At 41.5% G+C, this 26,273-nt stretch overlaps 1 protein-coding gene across 1 annotated transcript in view; it reads right to left on the minus strand.

Annotated features, from left to right (window-relative positions):
- Nucleotides 1-16,433, minus strand: part of LOC124145804 (sushi, von Willebrand factor type A, EGF and pentraxin domain-containing protein 1-like) — a 39,593-nt gene extending 23,160 nt beyond the window's left edge. The window contains exon 1 of the mRNA XM_048386657.1: nt 16,109-16,433. Coding sequence (XP_048242614.1) covers nt 16,109-16,324 — 216 coding nt within the window. The 5' untranslated portion in view covers nt 16,325-16,433. The remainder of the gene's footprint in view (nt 1-16,108) is intronic.
- Between the last annotated feature and the right edge of the window lie 9,840 nt (nt 16,434-26,273).

Consider the following 26,273-nt stretch of genomic DNA (forward strand, 5'->3'; position numbering starts at 1 on the left):
TATCGAGATACAACGTTGAGTACATACTCTACGGGGATACCGAGCGCCCGCAAGGGTGAAATTAGCTATATGTCCTTATATTCCAATGTATTTCTGGGTACAATCTGTGAAGCCCATTTCTGGTGTCCCCCGCCGTGATATTGCTGGAATATTGCTAAAAGCGGCGTAAAACCATATTCACTCACTCACTCATACCAAAAGACGTTAAAAGATGGTACTTGTTGTTAGCCTGTCTGGTGCTCGGCAATAAGAAGCTAAAACAAGGCGTGGCCGGCTCGGAGTGAGTATACTGAATCTGAGTGGGGTATTCATGTTAAACTGCGGCATGGTGTCTCAGTTGGCTAGCGCTATAAATCGGCATCAGTCCGGACTTGTACAAACACAACTCACAGACGCACACATATACCCTATATGATTAAATTGCGTACATGTGTTGATATAGTGTTAGAGGCGTTAGGGACCGAACATTTGATAGTCTGAATACGTTTTACAGAAAAACACCTTGTAACAATGTAATTGTTGTTGCAGCCATTTTCTTTATTTATCAACAGTCTCAAGCATATTAGTTATTCTTTTCAACAATTTTCAGGGACACAATACATTTTTTTCCATAAAACCCCACACCGACCCAGAATACCAAATGGCTGGCCCCTTACGTGCTCACGTTGATATTTCTCTCGACCATTCCAGTTTATGTCTGTCAGAGTCTAGTACTAAATATATTTTGTCAATACCGACCGAATAAATGTTTTCACAGAAAACAAGAAAAACCCAAAACTTTGTAAGTGCTTTATAGTTTTCTCGGCACCGAAAAAAATGCATGCAAATGTCATTACTTTAAATGATAAGCCGTGTCGTCTGCATGGCTTGTTTTCACGTCAATAATTAATTTCGTGATTCTATTTCAAGTGGCGAGGACTATAGACCTAAATAACAACATATTAGTTAGATATATAAGAGTTGACGGTTATACTGATGAATTTGAGTTACCATTTATTTAAGGAAAATAAATAAAACTCAGCAACATTGGTCCTGGTTTTCCCCCTTACAAAGGACATGACACATGGCTCATTTTCAAATGAAAGTAAAAATATAAATAAGGATATTTAACTTGCGAGGCCGATACCAGCCGCACAATGGCTCTGTTGTTATAGTCTTGAGACATATAACAGAAAACTGTAGCTAAAACGGAAAGCTAAACTCTGAACTGAACCTAACAAAATCAGAGCTAGCAAGAGTCCGTGAAGATCCGAGGTAGAATAGGTCGTCAGCTACTCATGCTTGTCATAAAAGTCGACTATGCTTGTCGTAAGACCCGTGAAGATCCTGGGGAGAATAGATCTTCAGCAACCCATGCTTGTCATAAAAGTCGACTAAGCTTGTCGCAAGGCGACTACAGGATCAGGAGGTCAGGCTCGCTGACTTGGTTTGATGCATGTCATAGTATCCCAAATGCGTAGATCGATGTTCATGATGTCAATCACTTGATTGTCTGGTCCAGACTAGATTATTTACAGACCGCCGTCATATATCAGGAGTATTACTGAGTGCGGCGTAAAATAACAAACACACATACAGAGCTGGAAAGCTGAATTACGAGAGCATGGGCGAACCTTTGAGCTTATCCTCTTTCAACCATGAATCAAATCGTGGGACTATGAGAGCCATTTTGAGTTTTCGACCTATCGATCGTTAAATTTGCAAGAAGAAAATCTGAGTTGTGAAAATGGACCTTTCACGCCCGTGCGTTGGCATTATGAGGTAGCACGTGCTCGACCTTGGGTAAGTCTATTCACAACAAGGCTCGGATCGACGTGAACAACGCCTGTTACTTCAGCAAGCGTAGTAATGTGTCAATATTTGCAACAAGTTAATCAGTTATGTATGCTGTATATATCTTTGGTATGGCTGTCAATATTGACCAAGTTAAAAGCTGGGTTTGATTTGAAAGCCTCATAATTGTTGCCTTGGGTTGTTATTCAAAATATTGAAGGACATGACTCAGTAATGGACATCTGAGCAGTCAGAGTCATCAAAGAGTGCTAATGACGTAGGTCGTGAAATAGAAAGCACACTTAATGCTGATTGATCTGATCATTTAGATCTTTTCCAATGAATTCATTAATGTCTAAAGTTTAAAGTTTTTAATTATTTAACATGTTCCTAGGCGCTGTTGAACAAACCGTTGCACTGTCGGGCTTATCTCGCAGTACCTCAGGTTCAAGTTCATGCACGAAGTAAGCAACACAGCTCTTCCATGCCATGTTTCCCACAAACAAAAGGCAGACACGGTGAAATAACATTAACTCTCCCGCACCAGACCTGTACATCACAGCGTAAAATAACATTAACTGTCACGCAACAGACATGAACATCAAAGAGTAAAATAACATTAACTGTCACGCAACAGACATGAACATCACAGAGTAAAATAACATTAACTGTCACGCACCAGACATGAACATCACAGAGTAAAATAACATTAGCTGTCCTGCACCAGACATGAACATCACAGAGTAAAATAACATTAACTGTCACGCACCAGACATGAACATCACAGAGTAAAAAAACATTAACTGTCACGCACCAGACATGAACATCACAGAGTAAAAAAACAGTAGCTGTCCTGCACTAGACATGAACATCACAGAGTAAAATAACATTAACTGTCACGCACCAGACATGAACACCACAGAGTAAAAAAACATTAGCTGTCCTGCACCAGACATGAACATCACAGAGTAAAATAACATTAACTGTCACGCACCAGACATGAACATCACAGAGTAAAATAACATTAACTGTCACGCACCAGACATGAACATCACAGAGTAAAAAAACATTAGCTGTCCTGCACCAGACATGTACATCACAGAGTAAAATAACATTAACTGTCCTGCACCAGACATGAACATCACAGAGTAAAATAACATTAACTGTCCCGCACCAGACATGAACATCACAGAGTAAAATAACATTAACTGTCCCGCACCAGACATGAACATCACAGAGTAAAATAACATTAACTGTCACGCAACAGACATGAACATCACAGAGTAAAATAACATTAACTGTCACGCAACAGACATGAACATCACAGAGTAAAATAACATTAACTGTCACGCACCAGACATGAACATCACAGAGTAAAATAACATTAACTGTCACGCAACAGACATGAACATCACAGAGTAAAATAACATTAACTGTCACGCAACAGACATGTACATCACAGAGTAAAATAACATTAACTGTCACGCACCAGACATGAACATCACAGAGTAAAATAACATTAACTGTCACGCAACAGACATGAACATCACAGAGTAAAATAACATTAACTGTCACGCACCAGACATGAACATTACAGAGTAAAATAACATTAACTGTCACGCACCAGACATGTACATCACAGAGTAAAATAACATTAACTGTCACGCAACAGACATGAACATCACAGAGTAAAATAACATTAACTGTCACGCAACAGACATGAACATCACAGAGTAAAATAACATTAGCTGTCCCGCACCAGACATGAACATCACAGAGTAAAATAACATTAACTGTCACGCAACAGACATGAACATCACAGAGTAAAATAACATTAACTGTCACGCAACAGACATGAACATCACAGAGTAAAATAACATTAACTGTCCCGCACCAGACATGAACATCACAGAGTAAAATAACATTAACTGTCCCGCACCAGACATGAACATCACAGAGTAAAATAACATTAACTGTCATGCAACAGACATGAACATCACAGAGTAAAATAACATTAACTGTCACGCAACAGACATGAACATCACAGAGTAAAATAACATTAACTGTCACGCAACAGACCTGTACATTACAGAGTAAAATAACATTAACTGTCACGCACCAGACATGAACATTACAGAGTAAAATAACATTAACTGTCACGCACCAGACATGTACATCACAGAGTAAAATAACATTAACTGTCACGCAACAGACATGAACATTACAGAGTAAAATAACATTAACTGTCACGCAACAGACATGAACATCACAGAGTAAAATAACATTAGCTGTCCCGCACCAGACATGAACATCACAGAGTAAAATAACATTAACTGTCACGCAACAGACATGAACATCACAGAGTAAAATAACATTAACTGTCCCGCACCAGACATGAACATCACAGAGTAAAATAACATTAACTGTCACGCACCAGACATGAACATCACAGAGTAAAATAACATTAACTGTCACGCAACAGACCTGTACATTACAGAGTAAAATAACATTAACTGTCACGCACCAGACATGAACATTACAGAGTAAAATAACATTAACTGTCACGCACCAGACATGTACATCACAGAGTAAAATAACATTAACTGTCACGCAACAGACATGAACATTACAGAGTAAAATAACATTAACTGTCACGCAACAGACATGAACATCACAGAGTAAAATAACATTAGCTGTCCCGCACCAGACATGAACATCACAGAGTAAAATAACATTAACTGTCACGCAACAGACATGAACATCACAGAGTAAAATAACATTAACTGTCCCGCACCAGACATGAACATCACAGAGTAAAATAACATTAACTGTCACGCACCAGACATGAACATCACAGAGTAAAATAACATTAACTGTCATGCAACAGACATGAACATCACAGAGTAAAATAACATTAACTGTCACACACCAGACATGAACATCACAGAGTAAAATAACATTAACTGTCACGCACCAGACATGAACATCACAGAGTAAAAAAACATTAACTGTCCCGCACCAGACATGAACATCACAGAGTAAAATAACATTAGCTGTCCCGCACCAGACATGAACATCACAGAGTAAAATAACATTAACTGTCACGCACCAGACATGAACATCACAGAGTAAAATAACATTAACTGTCACGCAACAGACATGAACATCACAGAGTAAAATAACATTAACTGTCCCGCACCAGACATGAACATCACAGAGTAAAATAACATTAACTGTCACGCACCAGACATGAACATCACAGAGTAAAATAACATTAACTGTCATGCAACAGACATGAACATCACAGAGTAAAATAACATTAACTGTCACGCAACAGACATGAACATCACAGAGTAAAATAACATTAACTGTCACGCAACAGACCTGTACATTACAGAGTAAAATAACATTAACTGTCACGCACCAGACATGAACATTACAGAGTAAAATAACATTAACTGTCACGCACCAGACATGTACATCACAGAGTAAAATAACATTAACTGTCACGCAACAGACATGAACATTACAGAGTAAAATAACATTAACTGTCACGCAACAGACATGAACATCACAGAGTAAAATAACATTAGCTGTCCCGCACCAGACATGAACATCACAGAGTAAAATAACATTAACTGTCACGCACCAGACATGAACACCACAGAGTAAAATAACATTAACTGTCACGCACCAGACATGAACATCACAGAGTAAAAAAACATTAACTGTCCCGCACCAGACGCATCCACTGCGATGTCAAAACGTATCTAATAGGAACGAATGTAGTGGTGAATTTATTTACTTTTAAATTGATTGATTGATACTTCACTACGTGATCATGAATTGTTTGTCAGGTGTGGTTAGTCGCACACGTCAATAGTGCACACCGTCGGCACGCACAAGAAACAAGTCGGCCCTCTGACAACCAGGTATATTCAGGCTCCGCAAAGATCAAAAGATTCGGATCAGTCTTTCGAATTGGCAAAAAAAACAACTAAAAAAACCGACAACCCAGACTCTTGGGATATGATGTTTGGTTAGTTTTGTAAACATGGATTCCCCACTCAGGTCATCCAAACCCCAGCTTTCCGTTCCCCCGGCAGACATAATGTCCACTAGGACTTGGACTTTATTGCCAAAGGTGCTCAGGTGGGAATTTTAAGTTTCCTACATTATTTATCCGAAACCTAAATGTGAGGGAAAAGGTCGTGTGGTACTGATTCTATGACTTAAATAAAAAGTTGGATTGACTGATAAACAGCCTGTTATTTATTTGACGAGATTTAAACACTGGTATACACAATAGTTCAAATGTCAACATCCCACAGTACAATATGTAAGTACAGTGAGCGTGCGATTTTAACAAACAATACAAGGGGTAAAATGTGAGATTTCACAAACCAAATTCTATAAGATCACAACTGTCACTGAATGCATGTCAATGATTCAGTAGAGTGCATCGCCTCCACGTGCACACATGCAAGCGTGCACTCGACGTCGGACAGAGTTCGTTAGGCGTCTTATGCTTCTCTCCGTGCCTGTGCTCTCTGATTTCTTGTCACTGAAGGATTGGGGCGTCGGTTCTGAATAGCTGGAACCTCCTCTCATCAGAAAAGAGCACACGTTGCCAATGCCTGTGCTATCTGATCTCTTGTCACTGAAGGATTGGGATTCGTGGCCTGTATGCAGTCGTACCAGGGACACTGTAACGCCGCATTAACCTGATGATCATCGTTTTCGTACAGTCCATGATTACTGTGACGCAGGTAGTCTGTCTTACAGGCCCTCATACAAATATATATCAAATACAGCCCATGCAAGTCTATAATGTTTGGTAAGTCTAGATTACTGCAGAATCTGAAAATGATGAGAGTCACCGGGCTCCCTTTTATTATTTTTTTATTAAGATAACTGAACAACTGGTTTTTCTGGACGTTATGTTCATTTCAGAGACTAGATGTTAGTCTTTGCCGCAGGCAGTGTTCGAAATAGACATCGGCCCGTAGGCCCGAGGCCGACAGATTTGTTCTCGGGCTGATGGTTTGACATTTCCACAGGCCCTTACGGGCTGCAGTTTATTTTAAGCTGTAAACATTGTAAATGAATTATAAAGCTGAGATTGCTCGGTGGAACAGGGTCCAGCTTCAAAGTACTCCCGTCGTTAAATCTTTCAACACCACAGGCCAGTGTACCGGCCATACTGTAGCCGACTTAAAATAGTTTCATGAACATACCTGTCATATGATTCATTTTTTAAATCTATCACTTTTCATAGAGTCAGAAAATACGTATTTCATTTCAATTTATCATATTTAATCAATAGATTTAAAATAATGAACTATTTCCTGCAATGCTATTGAAAAAAAATAATAATCTGGGACACATACTTTGACAACGGGTCCATATCGAACACGTCAAAGAGCAATATAAAGACGTTTCAAGCAAATCGTTAATAAATAATAGCCGCAACCATATTTCTAAAAATTGTCAAACTTACATCTAAGTAACTATTTCCATCTTTTCCTGCGATCGAGTTATGTAAGACAAATCACATATAGGCATTTGTCGCCTCGATTTTTAGGCTCGGTCACTGGTCGTAACCTAGCACGATATGCCCAAAAACTTTAAACATAAGGTCATGTCACTGAGCTGAGAGCCAGTATTATCGGGAAATATATGATAATAGATCGTACTCTGGTGTGATAGCAGTAAAAACTTCTGGTTGACTGGTTGTGTGTTGTAATTAATATTGCAAGAGTATGTCTCCCTGCTTCAGCTAAAATGTTTGGGCCTACAGTATTTCTACTGGGCCTACAGTATTTCTACTGGGCCTACAATATTTCTACTGGGACTACAGTATTTCTACTGGGCCTACAGTTTTTCCACTGGGCCTTCAGTATTTCCACTGGGCCTACAGTTTTTTTAAATGTGCTGGCCCTGAAGGCTCTCAGTTAACTCTGCTGAGTTTTAGACACTGGACACAGTTTATGATTATTGTGAGACGGTTCATGATTATTGTGACACACGCAGCAATTTGCGACACATTTAGTTTGTTACGTTACATCGAACAATACTGGGAACTTCCTAACCTTCAATGAACGTAAAGCTTCTTTCCAGTACACGATGAACAGTGTTACATTGAATGAAATGGAAGAGCAACTTCAGCTAAACATTTTTAAACAATTACAATGTTGGATATAAAACCTTTCACGCTTCTGGAAAGCTAGGAAAACATTTTTATTTAGACAAATAATAACTTGTGTATTTTGTGATGTACAAAGTATTACGAATTTCTGACAAGTAGTGTTCTTATATAAATAGGAAGGAATAATATTTTCTCTTTGTCCATTATACGAGGACAAAGGACACTCTAAACCAAAATGGTTTCAACAACAGGAACATTGCATAGTGGACAATACCTTTCATAACGTGACATAGTCACTTTTCTACCCATTTCAACCTTAAGAGAATGTCCCGAGCATCTAAAATGACTTAATGCAATACCATAGGGCTTTTACCGTTATACATGATACATGTACATATATTTCTTTACAAAGATGAGGTGTTATAGTACAAAAGACATTGAATTTAGAAATAGAGCATGTCTTTACAAAATAGATTAGCTTATCAATACCTAAATTTTGTTAAAATGTTTTGTTGGCTAACTTTTATCGAATATCTTCCTAACTCTCCTCAAGCTGTGATGTTCGGACTGATCTGGTAAGGTTTACGATGCCTTTGCAAGATCGATCATGAACGTTAAGAATATCTTGAGATGACTTTAGATGAAATTAGAAGAATTGGCTAGATCTTGACAAGAAAGGTATGTAAGATAAGAGTACGTAATATAGTAGATTATAAAAAAATATCTAATTCTTCTTTATAAAATATTAAAAACCTTTGTTGCTTGTTGAGAAAGTGTTTTGGGGTTGTATATCTTCCTAAAGATGACAGATAAATTATTTATTATTTGGGACAAGTTCAACATTTTCCTTCAACGTATGCCACAGTCAAAGGCCAAGAACGACAAAGGCAATGAATGTGAAACCTTGAATAATGTAATGTTCTGCATCTACTGGACATGTGGCAACATACAAAGAATACACAATACAGCACAATGGCCCCAGTCTGAACACGTGGTCACCAAGTATTAAAGAGGGGCACGAATTGATGTTTCGTCTTCTGAACTAAATATGACAAGTGGTTATGCGTATACACAATTTACATGCACTCTCGACATAAATAGAACAGAACGTTAGATTGTTTATCTTGATTTAATGACAACGTGTTTGAAAGATGATTACGCTCACACAGCACGAACAGTCAGGCCTCCCGTGTTTCGTACCCAATTCAAATCAATATCTAGGCATTGTAATCAACTGAGTGTATGAGACTGAAACACTAGCCCTGTGTAACTAGGATGCATTTCGGGTAAGTACCCGGTAGTATCTGCCAGGAATCCGGCGGAAGGAAAACACTCCATTTGCTGCTCAACTCATCAACTACCAGGCAAATATTCGTCATAACATCAGCAGTGTTTTTTAAGAGGTTAACCTGCTTGGACAGCCACCGAGTCGTCCACTTTAACCTGGTGTTTCCATTGATTAATGTTCTTGAGAGTTTACGAATCTCTCAATTATGTATAGTGAATAAATGCCCACATGCCACTTAGATAATGATGTTCAACGTTCTTTAGCAATGATATAATGTTACCCAAAGATGTTCAAACTGGAACTATGGCAACGCATCGATTAAGATATTTGATATTGTTTACAACCTTAACACGGACACAACTGTCAATGATCAATGACAACTGCTGTTAGAAAATACATGTTGTTGAAAACGGTCGGGGTGTCACTGCGTTTGTGAGTATTTGCTTTAGTAGTTGTGTATATGTAATATCATTTGAATCATACAAGATAAATTTCAGAGAACGATAACAAAAACAACACAAGTCAGTGAACGGAAACTAATAGTATCTGTTTTCAGGTCATAATAATGTCATGTATTATCATTGAATTAAAGTACACTTAGCTACTTTACACAACCTATGGATCAGGAGTAGTGACAATATGCCAGTAGCAAGTCACAACATACTTCAGACGAGTAATATTTAGTTTGGCGAGAAATCTACAACCATTAAATGTTCCTCACTTAGACAAGCAGACTAGCTAGTGGTTCTATAAAGAACGTCACCGAGCAATATCCGAAGGCTGGATAAGCAAAAGTAACTCGTGACCGAAATACTTCACAATGGAATTTGCTTTTTGCACACGGCACGGGTGACTGCTTGGTTCTAAACGCCTTGACCGGGGAGTGTTGGAGAAAACCTTGTGACGTCACAAATAGCACGACAGTATAAGCCTCGATATGCATTAATCCGATGTTGAATTGAGCGACCGATGGCTACCTTAAGGAGGATTTGAGTGAATATTGTCATTTCCATATTAATTGTTCTCAATATCATCTAATTCAAAATGCGTCATGTACACTGAACCGTTACGCGTCCATGACTTTAACTCGCGTGTCAGATAAGTGGAAATGTGAATTATCGCCCCTACAAGGGTACTCCAGTCCTTGCGTACTCGAGTCGGTGTCAGAGAGTGGAATTTCCCCCCTAGCCTAATTACCCCTCGGAAAAAGGACTATATAGCCAAATTTCCCCCGGAAAAGGGGCTCTATAGCCAAACTTCCCCCGGAAAACTGGCTATATAGCCATACTTCCCACGGAAAGCACACTATATGGCCATATTTCCCACCCGGAAAATACACTACATAGCCAATTTTCCGCTTTGGAGTCAGATTTCCCCCATAATTAAATATATGTCTATTATCAAAAGTACCTAGATGTACAGTCGGCTTATGGAGTAATTTACAAGAGAAACAATGATTAAAATCTTGGGTTTTTTTGCGCCATACATTCTTAATTTTAATAAATAGAGGATAGTTCATTTCGACAGTGAGATATGGCGGATCTGTCACTCGACAGATCAGATCAGCATTTTGTCACTGACGAAATGAATTTTTTTATTTATTATATATTTATTTAGTAGGGTAAGTGTTGTTTTTATTTTTTTATTTTGTGTATTTGAGGTAAATCAGCGAATCTAAAATCTTCCATCTGTCTTCAGAAACACATATGCAACCAAAGCTGCCTGTCAGGCGCTAGAAGATTACCCATTCACATTACCATTACCACATTAACTCCTTGGTACCCATTTACTGTTTGTGGACAGAAGCATGCATGAACAAGATCACTTGCCAAAGGTGACGCCGCAAGTTTTTCAACTCGTGTTTCAGTGGAAGATATATGATTCCAACACACCATTGATCACTGCATTGAAGTATTTACTAGTATCCAGCAGCAGTTCATAAATACGTTCTCTGGCATGAATAACAAGTGGCAAGTCAGAATCGTCTATGTTTTCAACACTAAACGTGTTATACAGGATTCCCAAAAGCTTGTTTTCAATTGAGACACGTTTAACTCCAATTTCTCTGTCAAATATGGCATGCAAGACGTTAGGTTTTGCCATTGTTTGTTAAATGGTGCAGTAGGTTATGTTTTTTAATACTGCATTGAAAAATCTGAGGGATATAGGGGAAATTCTGCTATATAGCCATATTTCCCCCTTGTGCTAAGGGGAAAAATCTGACTCTAAAGCGGAAATATGGCTATGTAGTCATTTTCCCCCGGGGGAAATTAAGCTATATAGCCCTTTTTCCGGGGGAAAAATTTGGCTATATAGCCCCTTTTCCGGGGGGAATTTAGGCTAGGGGGGAAATCACACTCTCTGACAGGCTCCATCGGAACTGCACCGTCAGAGACGTCTAAACTATGTAGGCCTGTGAAACAATCCATGTTGTAGAAATACCATGTCACTCATTAGGTCACACGTTTATTGTAAGTCAACGTGGAGACAATGGCCTATAAATTCCTAGGGGATTTTCAATTAATTACACTACAGCCTCGCTTCATTGTTTTCTCAAAACGGCAGGCTTCCAGAAGATTGAGATTTACTGCCTTGTTTCCGGGATGATTTACTATTTCTGTTAGATGAATGGTATTTTTATATTGTGTGAAGGGAAAGCAAACGTTTATGGTATGTTTTCAATTGACTAAGGGTTTGATTCTTATTATGCAAAATTAGTTTATGCACAAGCATTGTTTTGGGTATCATTGTTTGTCATTGTCAGGGGTATTTCAACAAGCATCTATGTCATCATTGTCAGGGATATTTGTACGCACATTTGTATCATCATTGTCAGTGGTATTTCAAGTAAAATAAATGAAATAAAACATACATGGTCACTTGCAAACACAAATAATTGTTAAATTAAATTATGTCCAATCTACTCACCGACTCTGATTGGAAGCCTTTACTGAAATAAACTCAATGTCAAGCTGAAACTGAGCCTGGAAGAAATGTCAAGGAGTTGGACTAGAGGTATATTATATAGTTAATATTTATTTTAGTAACAAGGAAATCGTAATTTTATAGATATTTCATATATTCTCTTCAAAAAAAGAAACTTGACACTGACTTTCAAAATGTAATATAATGCGATTGTTTCAAAATAGGACACAGAAACCATAATTGAAACACTGTTTGAAGATCAATGTACACAATGTTCAAAACATTAATCGTGTCACCTAGACAGACACACGTACACGATACAGTTAATGTCACAGGGGTACAGAAAATGTGAGTATCGGTTGTGCCACCACGTACATCAATCACCGCTTGACACCGACGACCCATAGATGCAATCAAGTTGTCAATAACACGCTGTTGGATGTGCTGCCATTCATCATGAAGTGCATCAAGAAGCGCCGGAAGTGTTTGGGGCGGTGGATTCCTTCTACGAACGCGTCGATCCAACTCGTCCCACAGATACTCAATCGGCGACAAATCTGGTGACCGGGCTGGCCAAAGTAATGTCTGGATGTTGTTGTACTGTAAGAAGTCCTGACAAACACGTGCAATATGCGGTTGAGCGTTGTCCTGCTGGAACTGTCCGCCATGAACGTTGACGTGAGGAAGAACGTAAGGCTGTAGGATCAAGTCTCTGTAACGCACACCTGTCAATGCACCTGCCACATGCACGAGAGGCGTCCTACCACCGTGATGAATTCCGGCCCATACCATGACACTCCCGCCGCCAAATGGGACAACCTGCTGCACACAGTTGGGGGCGTAACGTTCACCCCGACGTCTGTAGACACGTGCGTGCCCATCAGCACGTGTGAGTAGGAAACGGGACTCGTCAGTAAACAGCACATTTCTCCACCTTGCACGTGCCCATCTAACCCTCTGTTGGCACCAAAGCAGACGGTCCGCCAGATGACGTGGGGTCAACACATGACGACGAACAGGTCTTCGTGCAAAAAGTCCAGCCTCCCTCAGTCTGTTTCGTACCGTTTGATCTGATATTCTGCGTACCCCGGGGATCTGTGTGGTTGTAGACGTGGCTGTGGTAGTGCGGTCTCGGAGGTGTCGCAGCCGGATGTATCGATCTTGTGCTTGGGTTGTCACCCTTGATCTTCCTGAACTTGGTCTGTCGTCAACTCTGTTGGTGTTGTTGTATCGGGTCCACAGTGCGGAGATTGTCTGTCTGGATACGCCAAAGAACCTGGCCACTTCTTGCTGAGTTGCTCCAGCTTGTAATCTCCCAATGGCGTTGTTCCGTTGAGTTGCATTCAGTCTTGGCATACTGTCACCGCCTCTACTGCCGTTATTAGGACTGTATGAACAGCCGTTGATGTGGATTTTTATACCCATTCAGCAGGGGGGGGGGGGGGGGGGGGCTGCATGCCTAAATGCAGGATCCTGTGCTGCACGTTTTTTACAGGCGTTTGCGTTTGGATGAAGCTGTAACTTTGATCCCCAAACGCTACGTTTATGTGCTTTGCATGTGTTTTCGCGAATTATAGACACATCATCTTTCTGTTTGACTTATTTGGTTCTGATTTAATGTAATTGTTTTAGATATTTGGCAAAAAGTGGTTTTATGTCTATGTCAAGTTTCTTTTTTTGAAGAGTATATATCTCACTTTCTGCCGGAAGCCAAGAATGTTTCTTCGGATAACAGACCGCCGAGGGAAAACACATATACCACAACATAACATAAAAAAGCATGCAAATAAAGCATATATACAACTGCATAAATCGTTCTTATCGTTATTAAAAATAGAGATGCCGTTTTCGCCCGACAATTAGTAGCCGTTTTCGCCCGACAATTAGTAGCCGTTTTCGCCAAAAGAGGTGCCGTTTTCGCCCGACAATTAGTAGCCGTTTTCGCCAAATGAGGTGCCGTTTTCGCCCGACAATTAGTAGCCGTTTTCGCCCGACAATTAGTAGCCGTTTTCGCCAAATGAGGTGCCGTTTTCGCCAAATGAGGTGCCGTTTTCGCCCGACAATTAGTAGCCGTTTTCGCCAAATGAGGGGCCGTTTTCGCCCGACAATTAGTAGCCGTTTTCGCCCGACAATAAGTAGCCGTTTTCGCTAAATGAGGTGCCGTTTTCGCCCGACAATTAGTAGCCGTTTGCGCCAAATGAGGTGCCGTTTTCGCGAAATGAGGTGCCGTTTGCGCCAAATGAGGTGCCGTTTGCGCCCGACAATAACTAGCCGTTTTCGCGAAATGAGGTGCCGTTTGCGCCAAATGAGGTGCCGTTTGCGCCCGTGAAATCGGTGACATTTGGCTGAGGTGCCGTTGATGATGTTGAGTACAAATGGTGATGCCTTGGACAAACTTCTTATAGTCATGACATTCACAAAAGGTTCAAGCCCATTCCCCTGTGTTTTTCTAAGAATAAGATCTTTAATCGTATTGTAAAAGCGATATAAGAGCTTGATAAAAGTGAGCAGAATTTTAACTGAAAACGTCAGTCCGTCACAAGAGAAAGAGACCCCTCTTTGAAGTGATGTAGGTCCATTGCCATTGCCTAGACGGCCGAAGCAACTGAAGTTTTGGCTTTGGTCCGTCAAGGAGTATCTGACACACTAATGAATTAACCCAAACACCTTCAGTGGACATTTTGGGCCTGCTTGAACTTGTTCGCTATTTACTCCTATCAAATGGGTGTAGGTTGGTGAAACTGGACTATCATCCCGACAGCCATATCTTTTCGCAGTCAAGTTTAATTTCCATGACAAACATATGCGAAAACCTACATTTTGCCCTTGCTCTCCAGCGTATGCAGACAGTTTGATGAAACATGGCGGCAGGTTGTGGGGTAGAAGATATAACTTTCCAATTTTGCAAGATGTCGAAAATGCAAACGTAAATCGGACGACGGCCAACGTAATAAAAATGATGATAGACTGCCGGTGGCCGGCTACTCCTACTATGTCTTTATACAGTCCTCATGTGCTCAACCCCGTGAAGATCCGGGGTAGAATAGGCATGCTTGTCGTAAGAGGCGACTATGCTTGTTGTAAAACGCGACTAACGGGATCGAGTGGTCAGACTCGCGGAGTTGGTTGATGCATGACATGGTATCCCAATTGCGTAGATCGATACTCAATCACTTGACTGTCTGGTCCAGACTCGATTATTTACAGACCGCCGTCATACAGCTGGAATATTGCTAAGTGCGGCGCAAAACATATACAGATATTTTTCTCAACACAGATCTAAACAAACAAACAAACAGACAATAAACAAAAACAACCCAAATGATATGCTCACAGAACTAACTATTACTATCAAAAAGACGAGGCATGCGCCTATGATGGATGGTGTTTTGATGGCCGTCTCGGGAGGTCAAACCATCAAATGTTAATGGGCCGCTAGTTTATTTTGTTTTTATCACCATGTCATTATTTCTCTTATTATTATGACCAGGAAAAAGTAGAGAGCTGGTTTGGGCGGAATTCAAGAGGAAATCTAATCATTAGCAAGTCCTTAATGAAAGGTTTTTCACTGATGTTTGTACTGACTATATCTACCAACAAAATCTACCTGGGTCAAAGATTTGCTCAAGTTCAAATAAAGTCTTAGAAAATGCCCCGAAAACCATTCGAAACAGCTCGTTTGGACATATTTTAATTTTGCCCCTACACTTGATGTAAAAGCCCAAACCATGCAGATGAAAAGAACAAGGTATCATTCTCATCTTATATGAACACTTCCCATAATTTTAATAAAATAAAATCGAAACTTTTTGCTCAGTCCTTAAATCATGCAGATCAGAGGCCAAAATGGTCCCTTATGTTAGCTTGTCCTTTAGAACTAGTGGTGTAGTTTAATAAGGATAAGTTAGATGTGGCGTTGATAATTCCATGTAAGATTAGCATGTAGCGATGGGTCGAGTGTGTGCTGGACTTACCCCGGTGAGTTTCCGTGTCTCCCTGTCCAGGCCAGGGGACGTCCACACTTGGCATTGATGGGTGTCGGGGGAGTAGGTGTACGACTCGCAGGGGGAGATATAATCACACAGGGCTTCACACTGGCCCCGGAATTTCACGTAAGCTTTGTACAGTTCACATTGGTCAGCTTTTACAAGAAGTGTCACCCACACCACGATGAAGATGTGCCCAAACATTCCACCCTGCTCAGCACCAACACCGCTACTGTTCGCATCCACAGACTCGCGTTGACTGCGTCAGAAATTATTGACTGCGTCTCCCGAATCGTTTATGTGTCGCCTTAACAGATTCCTAACAACGTCAAGCCGACGCGAAACACCATGCATCTACCGTAATCTACCAATCAATAACATACATGTGTTTATTCCTAGTTATATACTCCATCTCTTGTCCGCATGCAACACACCTAATCATTCTTCAGGAACTCATGGCTTCTGTTTATTTTGTCATATAAAGAAATTAAGTCTTGCATTTCATAGATCAAAACATCGATATTATTAGTAATACGTATTTATTTTGTAAAACGCCATATTTGCTCTGCACTGACGATTCAGTTCTTACCTTAACATGTCGAAATATCGACCTGTCGCAACCTCAACATACAACATATCAGGCCTAACGATTGTCACAGTATTGTATTGTAACAAATGGTTTTAATTTAAGGTTGTCAGGCTGAATGAAATGTGCGGTTTCCGAATCAAAGGTTTGAATACATCGACGCATGAGGTCTGTAGTTTAACGTATATACACATGTCGAGTCTAACAGAGAGCATGGCTCTAGTTGTACAACTGACGAAGAGGAGGAGAGGATTCAGACTTCGTGTTTTAACAATACACAAGTTGATATCCTTAGTATGTGTGTCTTGGCATGGATGGGCAGGGGGACTACTGGTCGAAGATTTGAACGCACATTCCAGTTAATCTCCGTCTGCCAGGGCCATACCCGTACTTGTAGGTTTTAACAAATAGGCCCATGTGCCGTACTTGTAGGTTTTAACAAATAGGCCCATACCCGTACTTGTAGGTTTTAACAAATAGGCCCATACCCGTACTTGTAGGTTTTAACAAATAGGCCCATGTCCCGAACTGTGACACGTATCCTATCATTACCCTTTCACGCCCTGATATACAAGTAACTCACATACTGCTCACCCACTAACTCAGACACTTGGCCCAAGACCGTGATTAGTTCTGAACAGAGACCATTCTGAACCACATCCTACATATAGGACGCACAATCTATAGAGAGCAATTGATAATACACATTTTGATTGACCAATATTGCTTGATTAAAAACAAAATGGACGGTGAATATATTTGGAGCGACCTTTGCTGAAAACATAAAAGCGAATAATACGATATTATTGATATGAAGCTGTCACTGAGGGTGAGAGAGTTCAGCCGGTTTGGCGACAGGAGGCCACCGTGGGGGTTGTGATTAACGGCCGCTTTAAGCAGCGCTCCAGTTATATCCGCTTACCAGGGTCATTTGGCTATGGACGGCTCGTTAAAGAAACGAGCTCTGTAGACTGCGAGTCATGTTGTGACTTTTCAGCCCAACATAAAACCAGTGAAGGATGTTGCGTGTAGTTTCAAAACTACCAAGTTACACCATTGGTTTCATTGTGAAACGGGGGCGGTGGGGTAGCCTTGTGGTTATTGAAAGCGTTCGCCCGTCACGCCGAAGTTCGTGGTTCGATTCCTCACATTGGTACAATGTGTGAAGCCCATTTCTGATGTCACCCATGGTGATATTGCTGGAATATTTCTCAAAGCGACGTAAACCTATGCACACTCACTCATTGTGAAACATGCGCTCATCTCGGAGTGCTTATCAACAGTCCTCCTCCATAACCTGACACATGGTCTGCACGGGTAGTAGTTAACATACGTACTATCAAATTTACAATAATGTGATGATTAGCAATTTGTCAAATAGGCCTACATCTTTTTGACGATACTGATTGTACTCACGTTAATGGTTATATTTATTGAATAGCCACCGGTAATCATGCTGCGCCTTTAAATAAAGCTTTGTCGAAATACAAACTCCTAAACACGGGGGTAAACACTTAGTTTGCCACAAGGCCGTTTTACCTTTTGTAATTATTCCGGGGTTGTTTGAAACAAATTAAGATGATTAAGCAAATTCTAAGCCTAGCTGGTATTCGGTGGTTTACACATAGCAAACAGCTCTAAACATTGTTCAAAATGACACAAACGGGTCCAATGAACGAGTGTTCGTGAACACAATGGCCATGCTTAAGAAGATCGACTTTTTTATGGATTTCTTACAAAGATATTTCATAGGGTAATTACAACGAGTTTACTACGAAACAAAAACTAGCACGCTTCACGTGTCACATGTTTATTGAACAGCGATTGCCTGCAGATTATCCGATAGCCTGTGCAGATAGATCGGTGTAACCTCACCCCAAAGTGCAGGAGAATCGCCACGATTCCTTAGTAATAGCTCGGCGAGTACTATTGATCAATAAAAATATATTGATATTTCATGGTATTGTGTAGTAAATTAACTTTCAGACATAATAATAAAACAGTAACTGTTGCTTTTGAACAGTTCATATTGTCAAAAACGACTAATCTGTAATTCTCTTCTTTTCAGGTCTTTGTCGAGGCTAATGACCTAGCTGCTACAATCGTTTGTCCAGTGTCCGTTACCAATTACATGTACTTGTAGTTGGCTTCCAGTTAGGAGATAAACCTACTGTGCTCGGTTCAACATTATAATAAGAGGTATCTATTCTACAGTGGGACTACATCAAATTTCAAAACACAGTAGGTTTATCTCCATTATGCGGTATAAGGTACCGGAACATTCTGAGGACATTCCAATGGAAATGGAAAATGTTATAACAAATTATATAAGATAGCTAGGCGATAAATCGGAAAGAACAATAAAGAACGAAGAGTGGTTTATTTCACGACAAAACATTGTCCTATCATGACGTCATTGCTGGAGATTCCAACAGGCGATCGCAACTTGATGACGCCGTAATTTGGACGACTTTAGTTTTGATAGGGAAGTGTCAAGTGAACTGTTTACCATAGATGCAGCTGGGCAACGCAGATAAACGCAATGATCGCGCCCAAACGTTGGAGAGATATGACGATCAGTAATGGGAGAAAAGGTACAGATAATCGACGTGAAATTTGTGAGAATATCCTGGAAATAGCAAACTTAAGCCCCTGATCATAAAATGGAATCGTTTGCCAAGGTCGGATTGTATTCAGGGAGTCGTCATTATTTAAATAAGGGTAAATATGTTCAAAGCTTTTAAATTTCATTAACATCCTTAAAGAGGCTGTACATACTTTTGATAGCACATATAAGAAATAGACAACTCGTGGGCTTATGGGCATGGTTTATTCTCCCTGCAGTGTTTTGTTGTACGATAAACATATTTCGTATATTTCTTAAGTTATGCCTCAACCTCTCATTGTGATTATGATTATTGGTATAGACAACAGTTGCCTTATGAATGGTTTACTGAGAGACAAGAGGTGCGTGTCCCAAACGACAACGTGTCCCAAACAATAACTTTCTTTTGAAAGCAAACACTTTATTCCAAGTTTAAAAAATATGGGTAGTTCCGTGACAAGTTGAATGTAATGAAAAAAGGTGTCCCCGATAAAATTGTTGAAAGTTTTTAGATAAAAAATATAAGCACTCGTACAAACACCCCCACAAACACGCTCACAAGTAGCCTCCCAAACACCCCGAAGACACCTGCACAAACACCCCCACAATAACCCACACACGCATATCCAGAAACATCCCCACAAGCACATCACCAAACACCTCCACAAACAACCGTACAAACATCTTACAAATACCAACACAAGCACCGCCACAAACACCCGCATAAGGACCCTACTATTATCTCCACAAACACTCTCGCAAACAACCTCACAAACATTCCAGAAACAGACGCACAAACACCCCTTCAAACACCCCTACCAATACCCAGGCAACCCACCCACAAGCACCTCACAAACACCCTCACAACTACAAACACCCCGTAGACACACCCACAAACAACATCTCAAATATAACAGAAACACCCACCACCCGCTCTAACCGCCCCCACAAACTTCTCGCAAACACACCCACAAACACACTCACAAACACACCCACTAACACCTCACACAAACACTCTCACAAACCCTCACAGACACACCCACAAACCAACCACAGACACCCCACAAACACATTGATAGAAAACCCGACAAACACACCCACAAACATACCCACTAACACCCTTACAAAAACCCGCACAAGCACCACTACAAACACCTCCACAAACACTCTTACAAACACCCGCACAAGCACCACTACAAACATCTCCACACACACGTCACAAACACCTCTACAGACACCCCCGCAAACACCTCCACAAACACGCCACAAACACCTCAAGTCACTCCACAGACACCCTACAGACGCTCCACAGACAACCACAGACACTCCACAGACACTCCTCACACACCCGACAGACGACTGGACAGACACCCCCACACGCTCCTCACAAACACCTCTACAGACACCTCCACAAACCCCCCCACAAACACGCCACAAACACCCGCAGACACCTCAAGTCACTCCACAGACACCCACAGACACCTCCACAGACATTCCACATACACCTCTACAGACACTCCACACACACCCGACAGACGACTGGACAGACACCCCCACACGCTCCTCACAAACACCTCTACAGACACCTCCACAACCCCCCCCCACAAACACGCCACAAACACCCGCAGATACCCCAAGTCACTCCACAGACACCCACAGACACCTCCACAGACATTCCACAGACACCTCTACAGACACTCCACACACACCCGACAGACGACTGCACAGACACCCCCACACGCTCCTCACAAACACCTCTACAGACACCCCCGCAAACACCTCCACAAACACGCCACAAACACCTCAAGTCACTCCACAGACACCCCACAGACACCTCCACAGACATTCCACATACACTCCACAGACACTCCTCACACACCCGACAGACGACTGGACAGACACCCCCACACGCTCCTCACAAACACCTCTACAGACACCTCCACAAACCCCCCCACAAACACGCCACAAACACCCGCAGACACCTCAAGTCACTCCACAGACACCTCCACAGACACCTCCACAGACATTCCACATACACCTCTACAGACACTCCACACACACCCGACAGACGACTGGACAGACACCCCCACACGCTCCTCACAAACACCTCTACAGACACCTCCACAACCCCCCCCACAAACACGCCACATACACCCGCAGATACCCCAAGTCACTCCACAGACACCCACAGACACCTCCACAGACATTCCACAGACACCTCCACAGACACTCCTCACACACCCGACAGACGACTGGACAGACACCCCCACACGCTCCTCACAAACACCTCTACAGACACCTCCACAAACCCCCCCACAAACACGCCACAAACACCCGCAGACACCTCAAGTCACTCCACAGACACCTCCACAGACACCTCCACAGACATTCCACATACACCTCTACAGACACTCCACACACACCCGACAGACGACTGGACAGACACCCCCACACGCTCCTCACAAACACCTCTACAGACACCTCCACAACCCCCCCCACAAACACGCCACATACACCCGCAGATACCCCAAGTCACTCCACAGACACCCACAGACACCTCCACAGACATTCCACAGACACCTCTACAGACACTCCACACACACCCGACAGACGACTGCACAGACACCCCCACACGCTCCTCACAAACACCTCTACAGACACCTCCACAAACACCTCAACAAACACGCCACAAACACCCGCAGACACCTCAAGTCACTCCACAGACACCCACAGACACCTCCACAGACATTACACATACACCTCTACAGACACTCCACAGACACCTCTACAGACACTCCACAGACACCCGACAGACGACTGCACAGACACCCCCACACGCTCATCACAAACACCTCTACAGACCTCACAAACACCTCCACAAACAAGCCACAAACACCCGCAGACACCTCAAGTCACTCCACAGACACCGACAGACACCTCCACAGACATTCCACAGACACCTCCACAGACACTCCACAGACGCCGGACAGACGACGCCACAGACCCACACCCATTATTATTTTGTTTCAACTATTTCAACAAAGTTGGCATTAGTTTAAATCATTTAAAATACCTTCAAAAGTATGTGTTAATACTTTCAGTAGCAGTTTATCACTCGCACAGTTAAAGCCCATGTAAATGCCTTAGGGTACAACAGATATGGGCTCTTTCCACCCTTACACAAATTAAAAACGTAAGTTTATTTCATTTTTTGACTGTTTTTTTTATAACAACATTTAAAGGTCTGCTGTCAAAATTTGTTAAAGTTTAGGAATTTATTGGTGAATAATCATATGTATTAGCATGCATATGGTTATGATTTTCATTACGTTTCTAAAACATGACATTTGCCCTTATGGCTCTAAGCTCATCATATTCTCTTCCGTATCACTTCTAAATGCCTTTCAAAGACCTAATATACATATGACCTGATTATAGACATTGAGGTGGTGGTACATCCACTTATACAAACAGTAACCATGGTAGGTGGTGGTACTTCAACTTATACAAACAGTAACCATGGTAGGTGGTGTGTACTTCCACTTATACAAACAGTAACCATGGTAGGTGCTTGTTTACTTCCACTTATACAAACAGTAACCGTGGTAGGTGGTGTGTACTTTGACTTATACAAACAGTAACGGTGGTAAGTGGTGTGTACTTCCACTTATACAAACAGTAACCACGGTAACTGCTTGTTTACCTCCACTTTTACAAACAGTAACCGTGGTAGGTGGTGTGTACTTCTTATACAAAGAGTAACCATGGTAGGTGGTGTGTACTTCCACTTATACAAACAGTAATCGTGGTAGGTGGTGTGTACTTTCACTTATACAAACAGTAACCACGGTAGGTGCTTGTTTACCTCCACTTATACAAACAGTAACCACGGAAGGTGCTTGTTTACTTCCACTTATACAAACAGTAACCATGGTAGGTGGTGTGTACTTTCACTTATACAAACAGTTACCATGGTAGGTGCTTGTTTACTTCCACTTATACAAACAGTAACCGTGGTAGGTGGTGTGTACTTCCACTTATACAAACAGTAACCATGGTAGGTGGTGTGTACTTCCACTTATACAAACAGTAACCATGGTAGGTGGTGTGTACTTCCACTTATACAAACAGTAACCGTGGTAGGTGGTGTGTACTTCCACTTATACAAACAGTAACCACGGTAGGTGCTTGTTTACCTCCACTTATACAAACAGTCACCGTGGTAGGTGGTGTGTACTTCCACTTATACAAACAGTAATCATGGTAGGTGGTGTGTACTTCCACTTATACAAACAGTAACCACGGTAACTGCTTGTTTACCTCCACTTATACAAACAGTAACCGCGGTAGGTGGTGTGTACTTTCACTTATACAAACAGTAATCATGGTAGGTGGTGTGTGCGTCCACTTATACAAACAGTAACCGTGGTAGGTGGTGTGTACTTCCACTTATACAAACAGTAACCACGGTAACTGCTTGTTTACCTCCACTTATACAAACAGTAACCGCGGTAGGTGGTGTGTACTTCCACTTATACAAACAGTAATCATGGTAGTTGGTGTGTGCTTCCACTTATACAAACAGTAACCATGGTAGATGGTGTGTACTTCCACTTATACAAACAGTAACCGTGGTAGGTGGTGTGTACTTCCACTTTTACAAACAGTAACCATGGTAGGTGCTTGTTAACCTCCACTTATACAAACAGTAACCGTGGTAGGTGCTTGTTTACCTCCACTTATACAAACAGTAACCACGGTAGGTATTGTGTACTTCCACTTATACAAACAGTAACCGCGGTAGGTGCTTGTTTTCCTCCACTTATACAAACAGTAACCGCGGTAGGTATTGTGTACTTCCACTTATACAAACAGTAACCACGGTAGGTGCTTCTTTACCTTCACTTATACAAACAGTAACCGCGGTAGGCGGTGTGTACTTTCACTTATACAAACAGTAACCGCGGTAGGCGGTGTGTACTTTCACTTATACAAACAGTATCCGCGGGAGGGGCTTGTTTACCTCCACTGATACAAACAGTAACCATGGTAGGTGCTTGTTTACCTCCACTTATACAAACAGTCACCGTGGTAGGTGGTGTGTACTTTCACTTATACAAACAGTAACCGCGGTAGGTGCTTGTTTACCTCCACTTATACAAACAGTAACCGTGGTAGGTGGTGTGTACTTCCACTTATACAAACAGTAACCATGGTAGGTGGTGTGTACTTCCACTTATACAAACAGTAACCATGGTAGGTGGTGTGTACTTCCACTTATACAAACAGTAACCATGGTAGGTGCTTGTTTACTTCCACTTATACAAACAGTAACCGTGGTAGGTGGTGTGTACTTCCACTTATACAAACAGTAACCATGGTAGGTGGTGTGTACTTCCACTTATACAAACAGTAACCATGGTAGGTGGTGTGTACTTCCACTTAAACAAACAGTAACCATGGTAGGTGCTTGTTTACTTCCACTTATACAAACAGTAACCATGGTAGGTGGTGTGTACTTCCACTTATACAAACAGTAACCATGGTAGGTGGTGTGTACTTCCACTTATACAAACAGTAAACATGGTAGGCGGTGTGTACTTCCACTTATACAAACAGTAACCATGGTAGGTGCTTGTTTACCTCCACTTATACAAACAGTAACCACGGTAGGCGGTGTGTACTTTCACTTATACAAACAGTAACCGCGGTAGGTGCTTGTTTACCTCCACTTATACAAACAGTAACCGTGGTAGGTGCTTGTTTACCTCCACTTATACAAACAGTAACCGTGGTAGGTGGTGTGTACTTCCACTTATACAAACAGTAACCATGGTAGGTGGTGTGTACTTCCACTTATACAAACAGTAACCATGGTAGGTGGTGTGTACTTCCACTTATACAAACAGTAACCATGGTAGGTGCTTGTTTACTTCCACTTATACAAACAGTAACCGTGGTAGGTGGTGTGTACTTCCACTTATACAAACAGTAACCATGGTAGGTGGTGTGTACTTCCACTTATACAAACAGTAACCATGGTAGGTGGTGTGTACTTCCACTTAAACAAACAGTAACCATGGTAGGTGCTTGTTTACTTCCACTTATACAAACAGTAACCATGGTAGGTGGTGTGTACTTCCACTTATACAAACAGTAACCATGGTAGGTGGTGTGTACTTCCACTTATACAAACAGTAACCGTGGTAGGCGGTGTGTACTTCCACTTATACAAACAGTAACCATGGTAGGTGCTTGTTTACCTCCACTTATACAAACAGTAACCACGGTAGGCGGTGTGTACTTTCACTTATACAAACAGTAACCGCGGTAGGTGCTTGTTTACCTCCACTTATACAAACAGTCACCGTGGTAGGTGGTGTGTACTTCCACTTATGCAAACAGTAACCATGGTAGGTGGTGTGTACTTCCACTTATACAAACAGTAACCATGGTAGGTGGTGTGTACTTCCACTTATACAAACAGTAACCGTGGTAGGCGGTGTGTACTTTCACTTATACAAACAGTAACCGTGGTAGGTGGTGTGTACTTCCACTAATACAAACAGTAATCATGGTAGGTGGTGTGTACTTTCACTTATACAAACAGTAACCGTGGTAGGTGGTGTGTACATTCACTTATACAAACAGTAACCGCGGTAGGTGGTGTGTACATTCACTTATACAAACAGTAATCATGGTAGGTGGTGTGTACTTTCACTTATACAAACAGTAACCATGGTAGATGGTGTGTACTTCCACTTATACAAAGAGTAACCGCGGTAGGTGCTTGTTTACCTCCACTTATACAAACAGTAATCATGGTAGGTGCTTGTTTACTTCCACTTATACAAACAGTAACCGCGGTAGGTGGTGTGTACTTTCACTTATACAAACAGTAACCGTGGTAAGTGGTGTGTACATTCACTTATACAAACAGTAACTGCGGTAGGTGCTTGTTT

This window comes from Haliotis rufescens, unplaced genomic scaffold (assembly GCF_023055435.1).
Source record: "Haliotis rufescens isolate VD_foot unplaced genomic scaffold, xgHalRufe1.0.p SCAF_6, whole genome shotgun sequence".
NCBI lineage: Eukaryota > Metazoa > Mollusca > Gastropoda > Lepetellida > Haliotidae > Haliotis > Haliotis rufescens.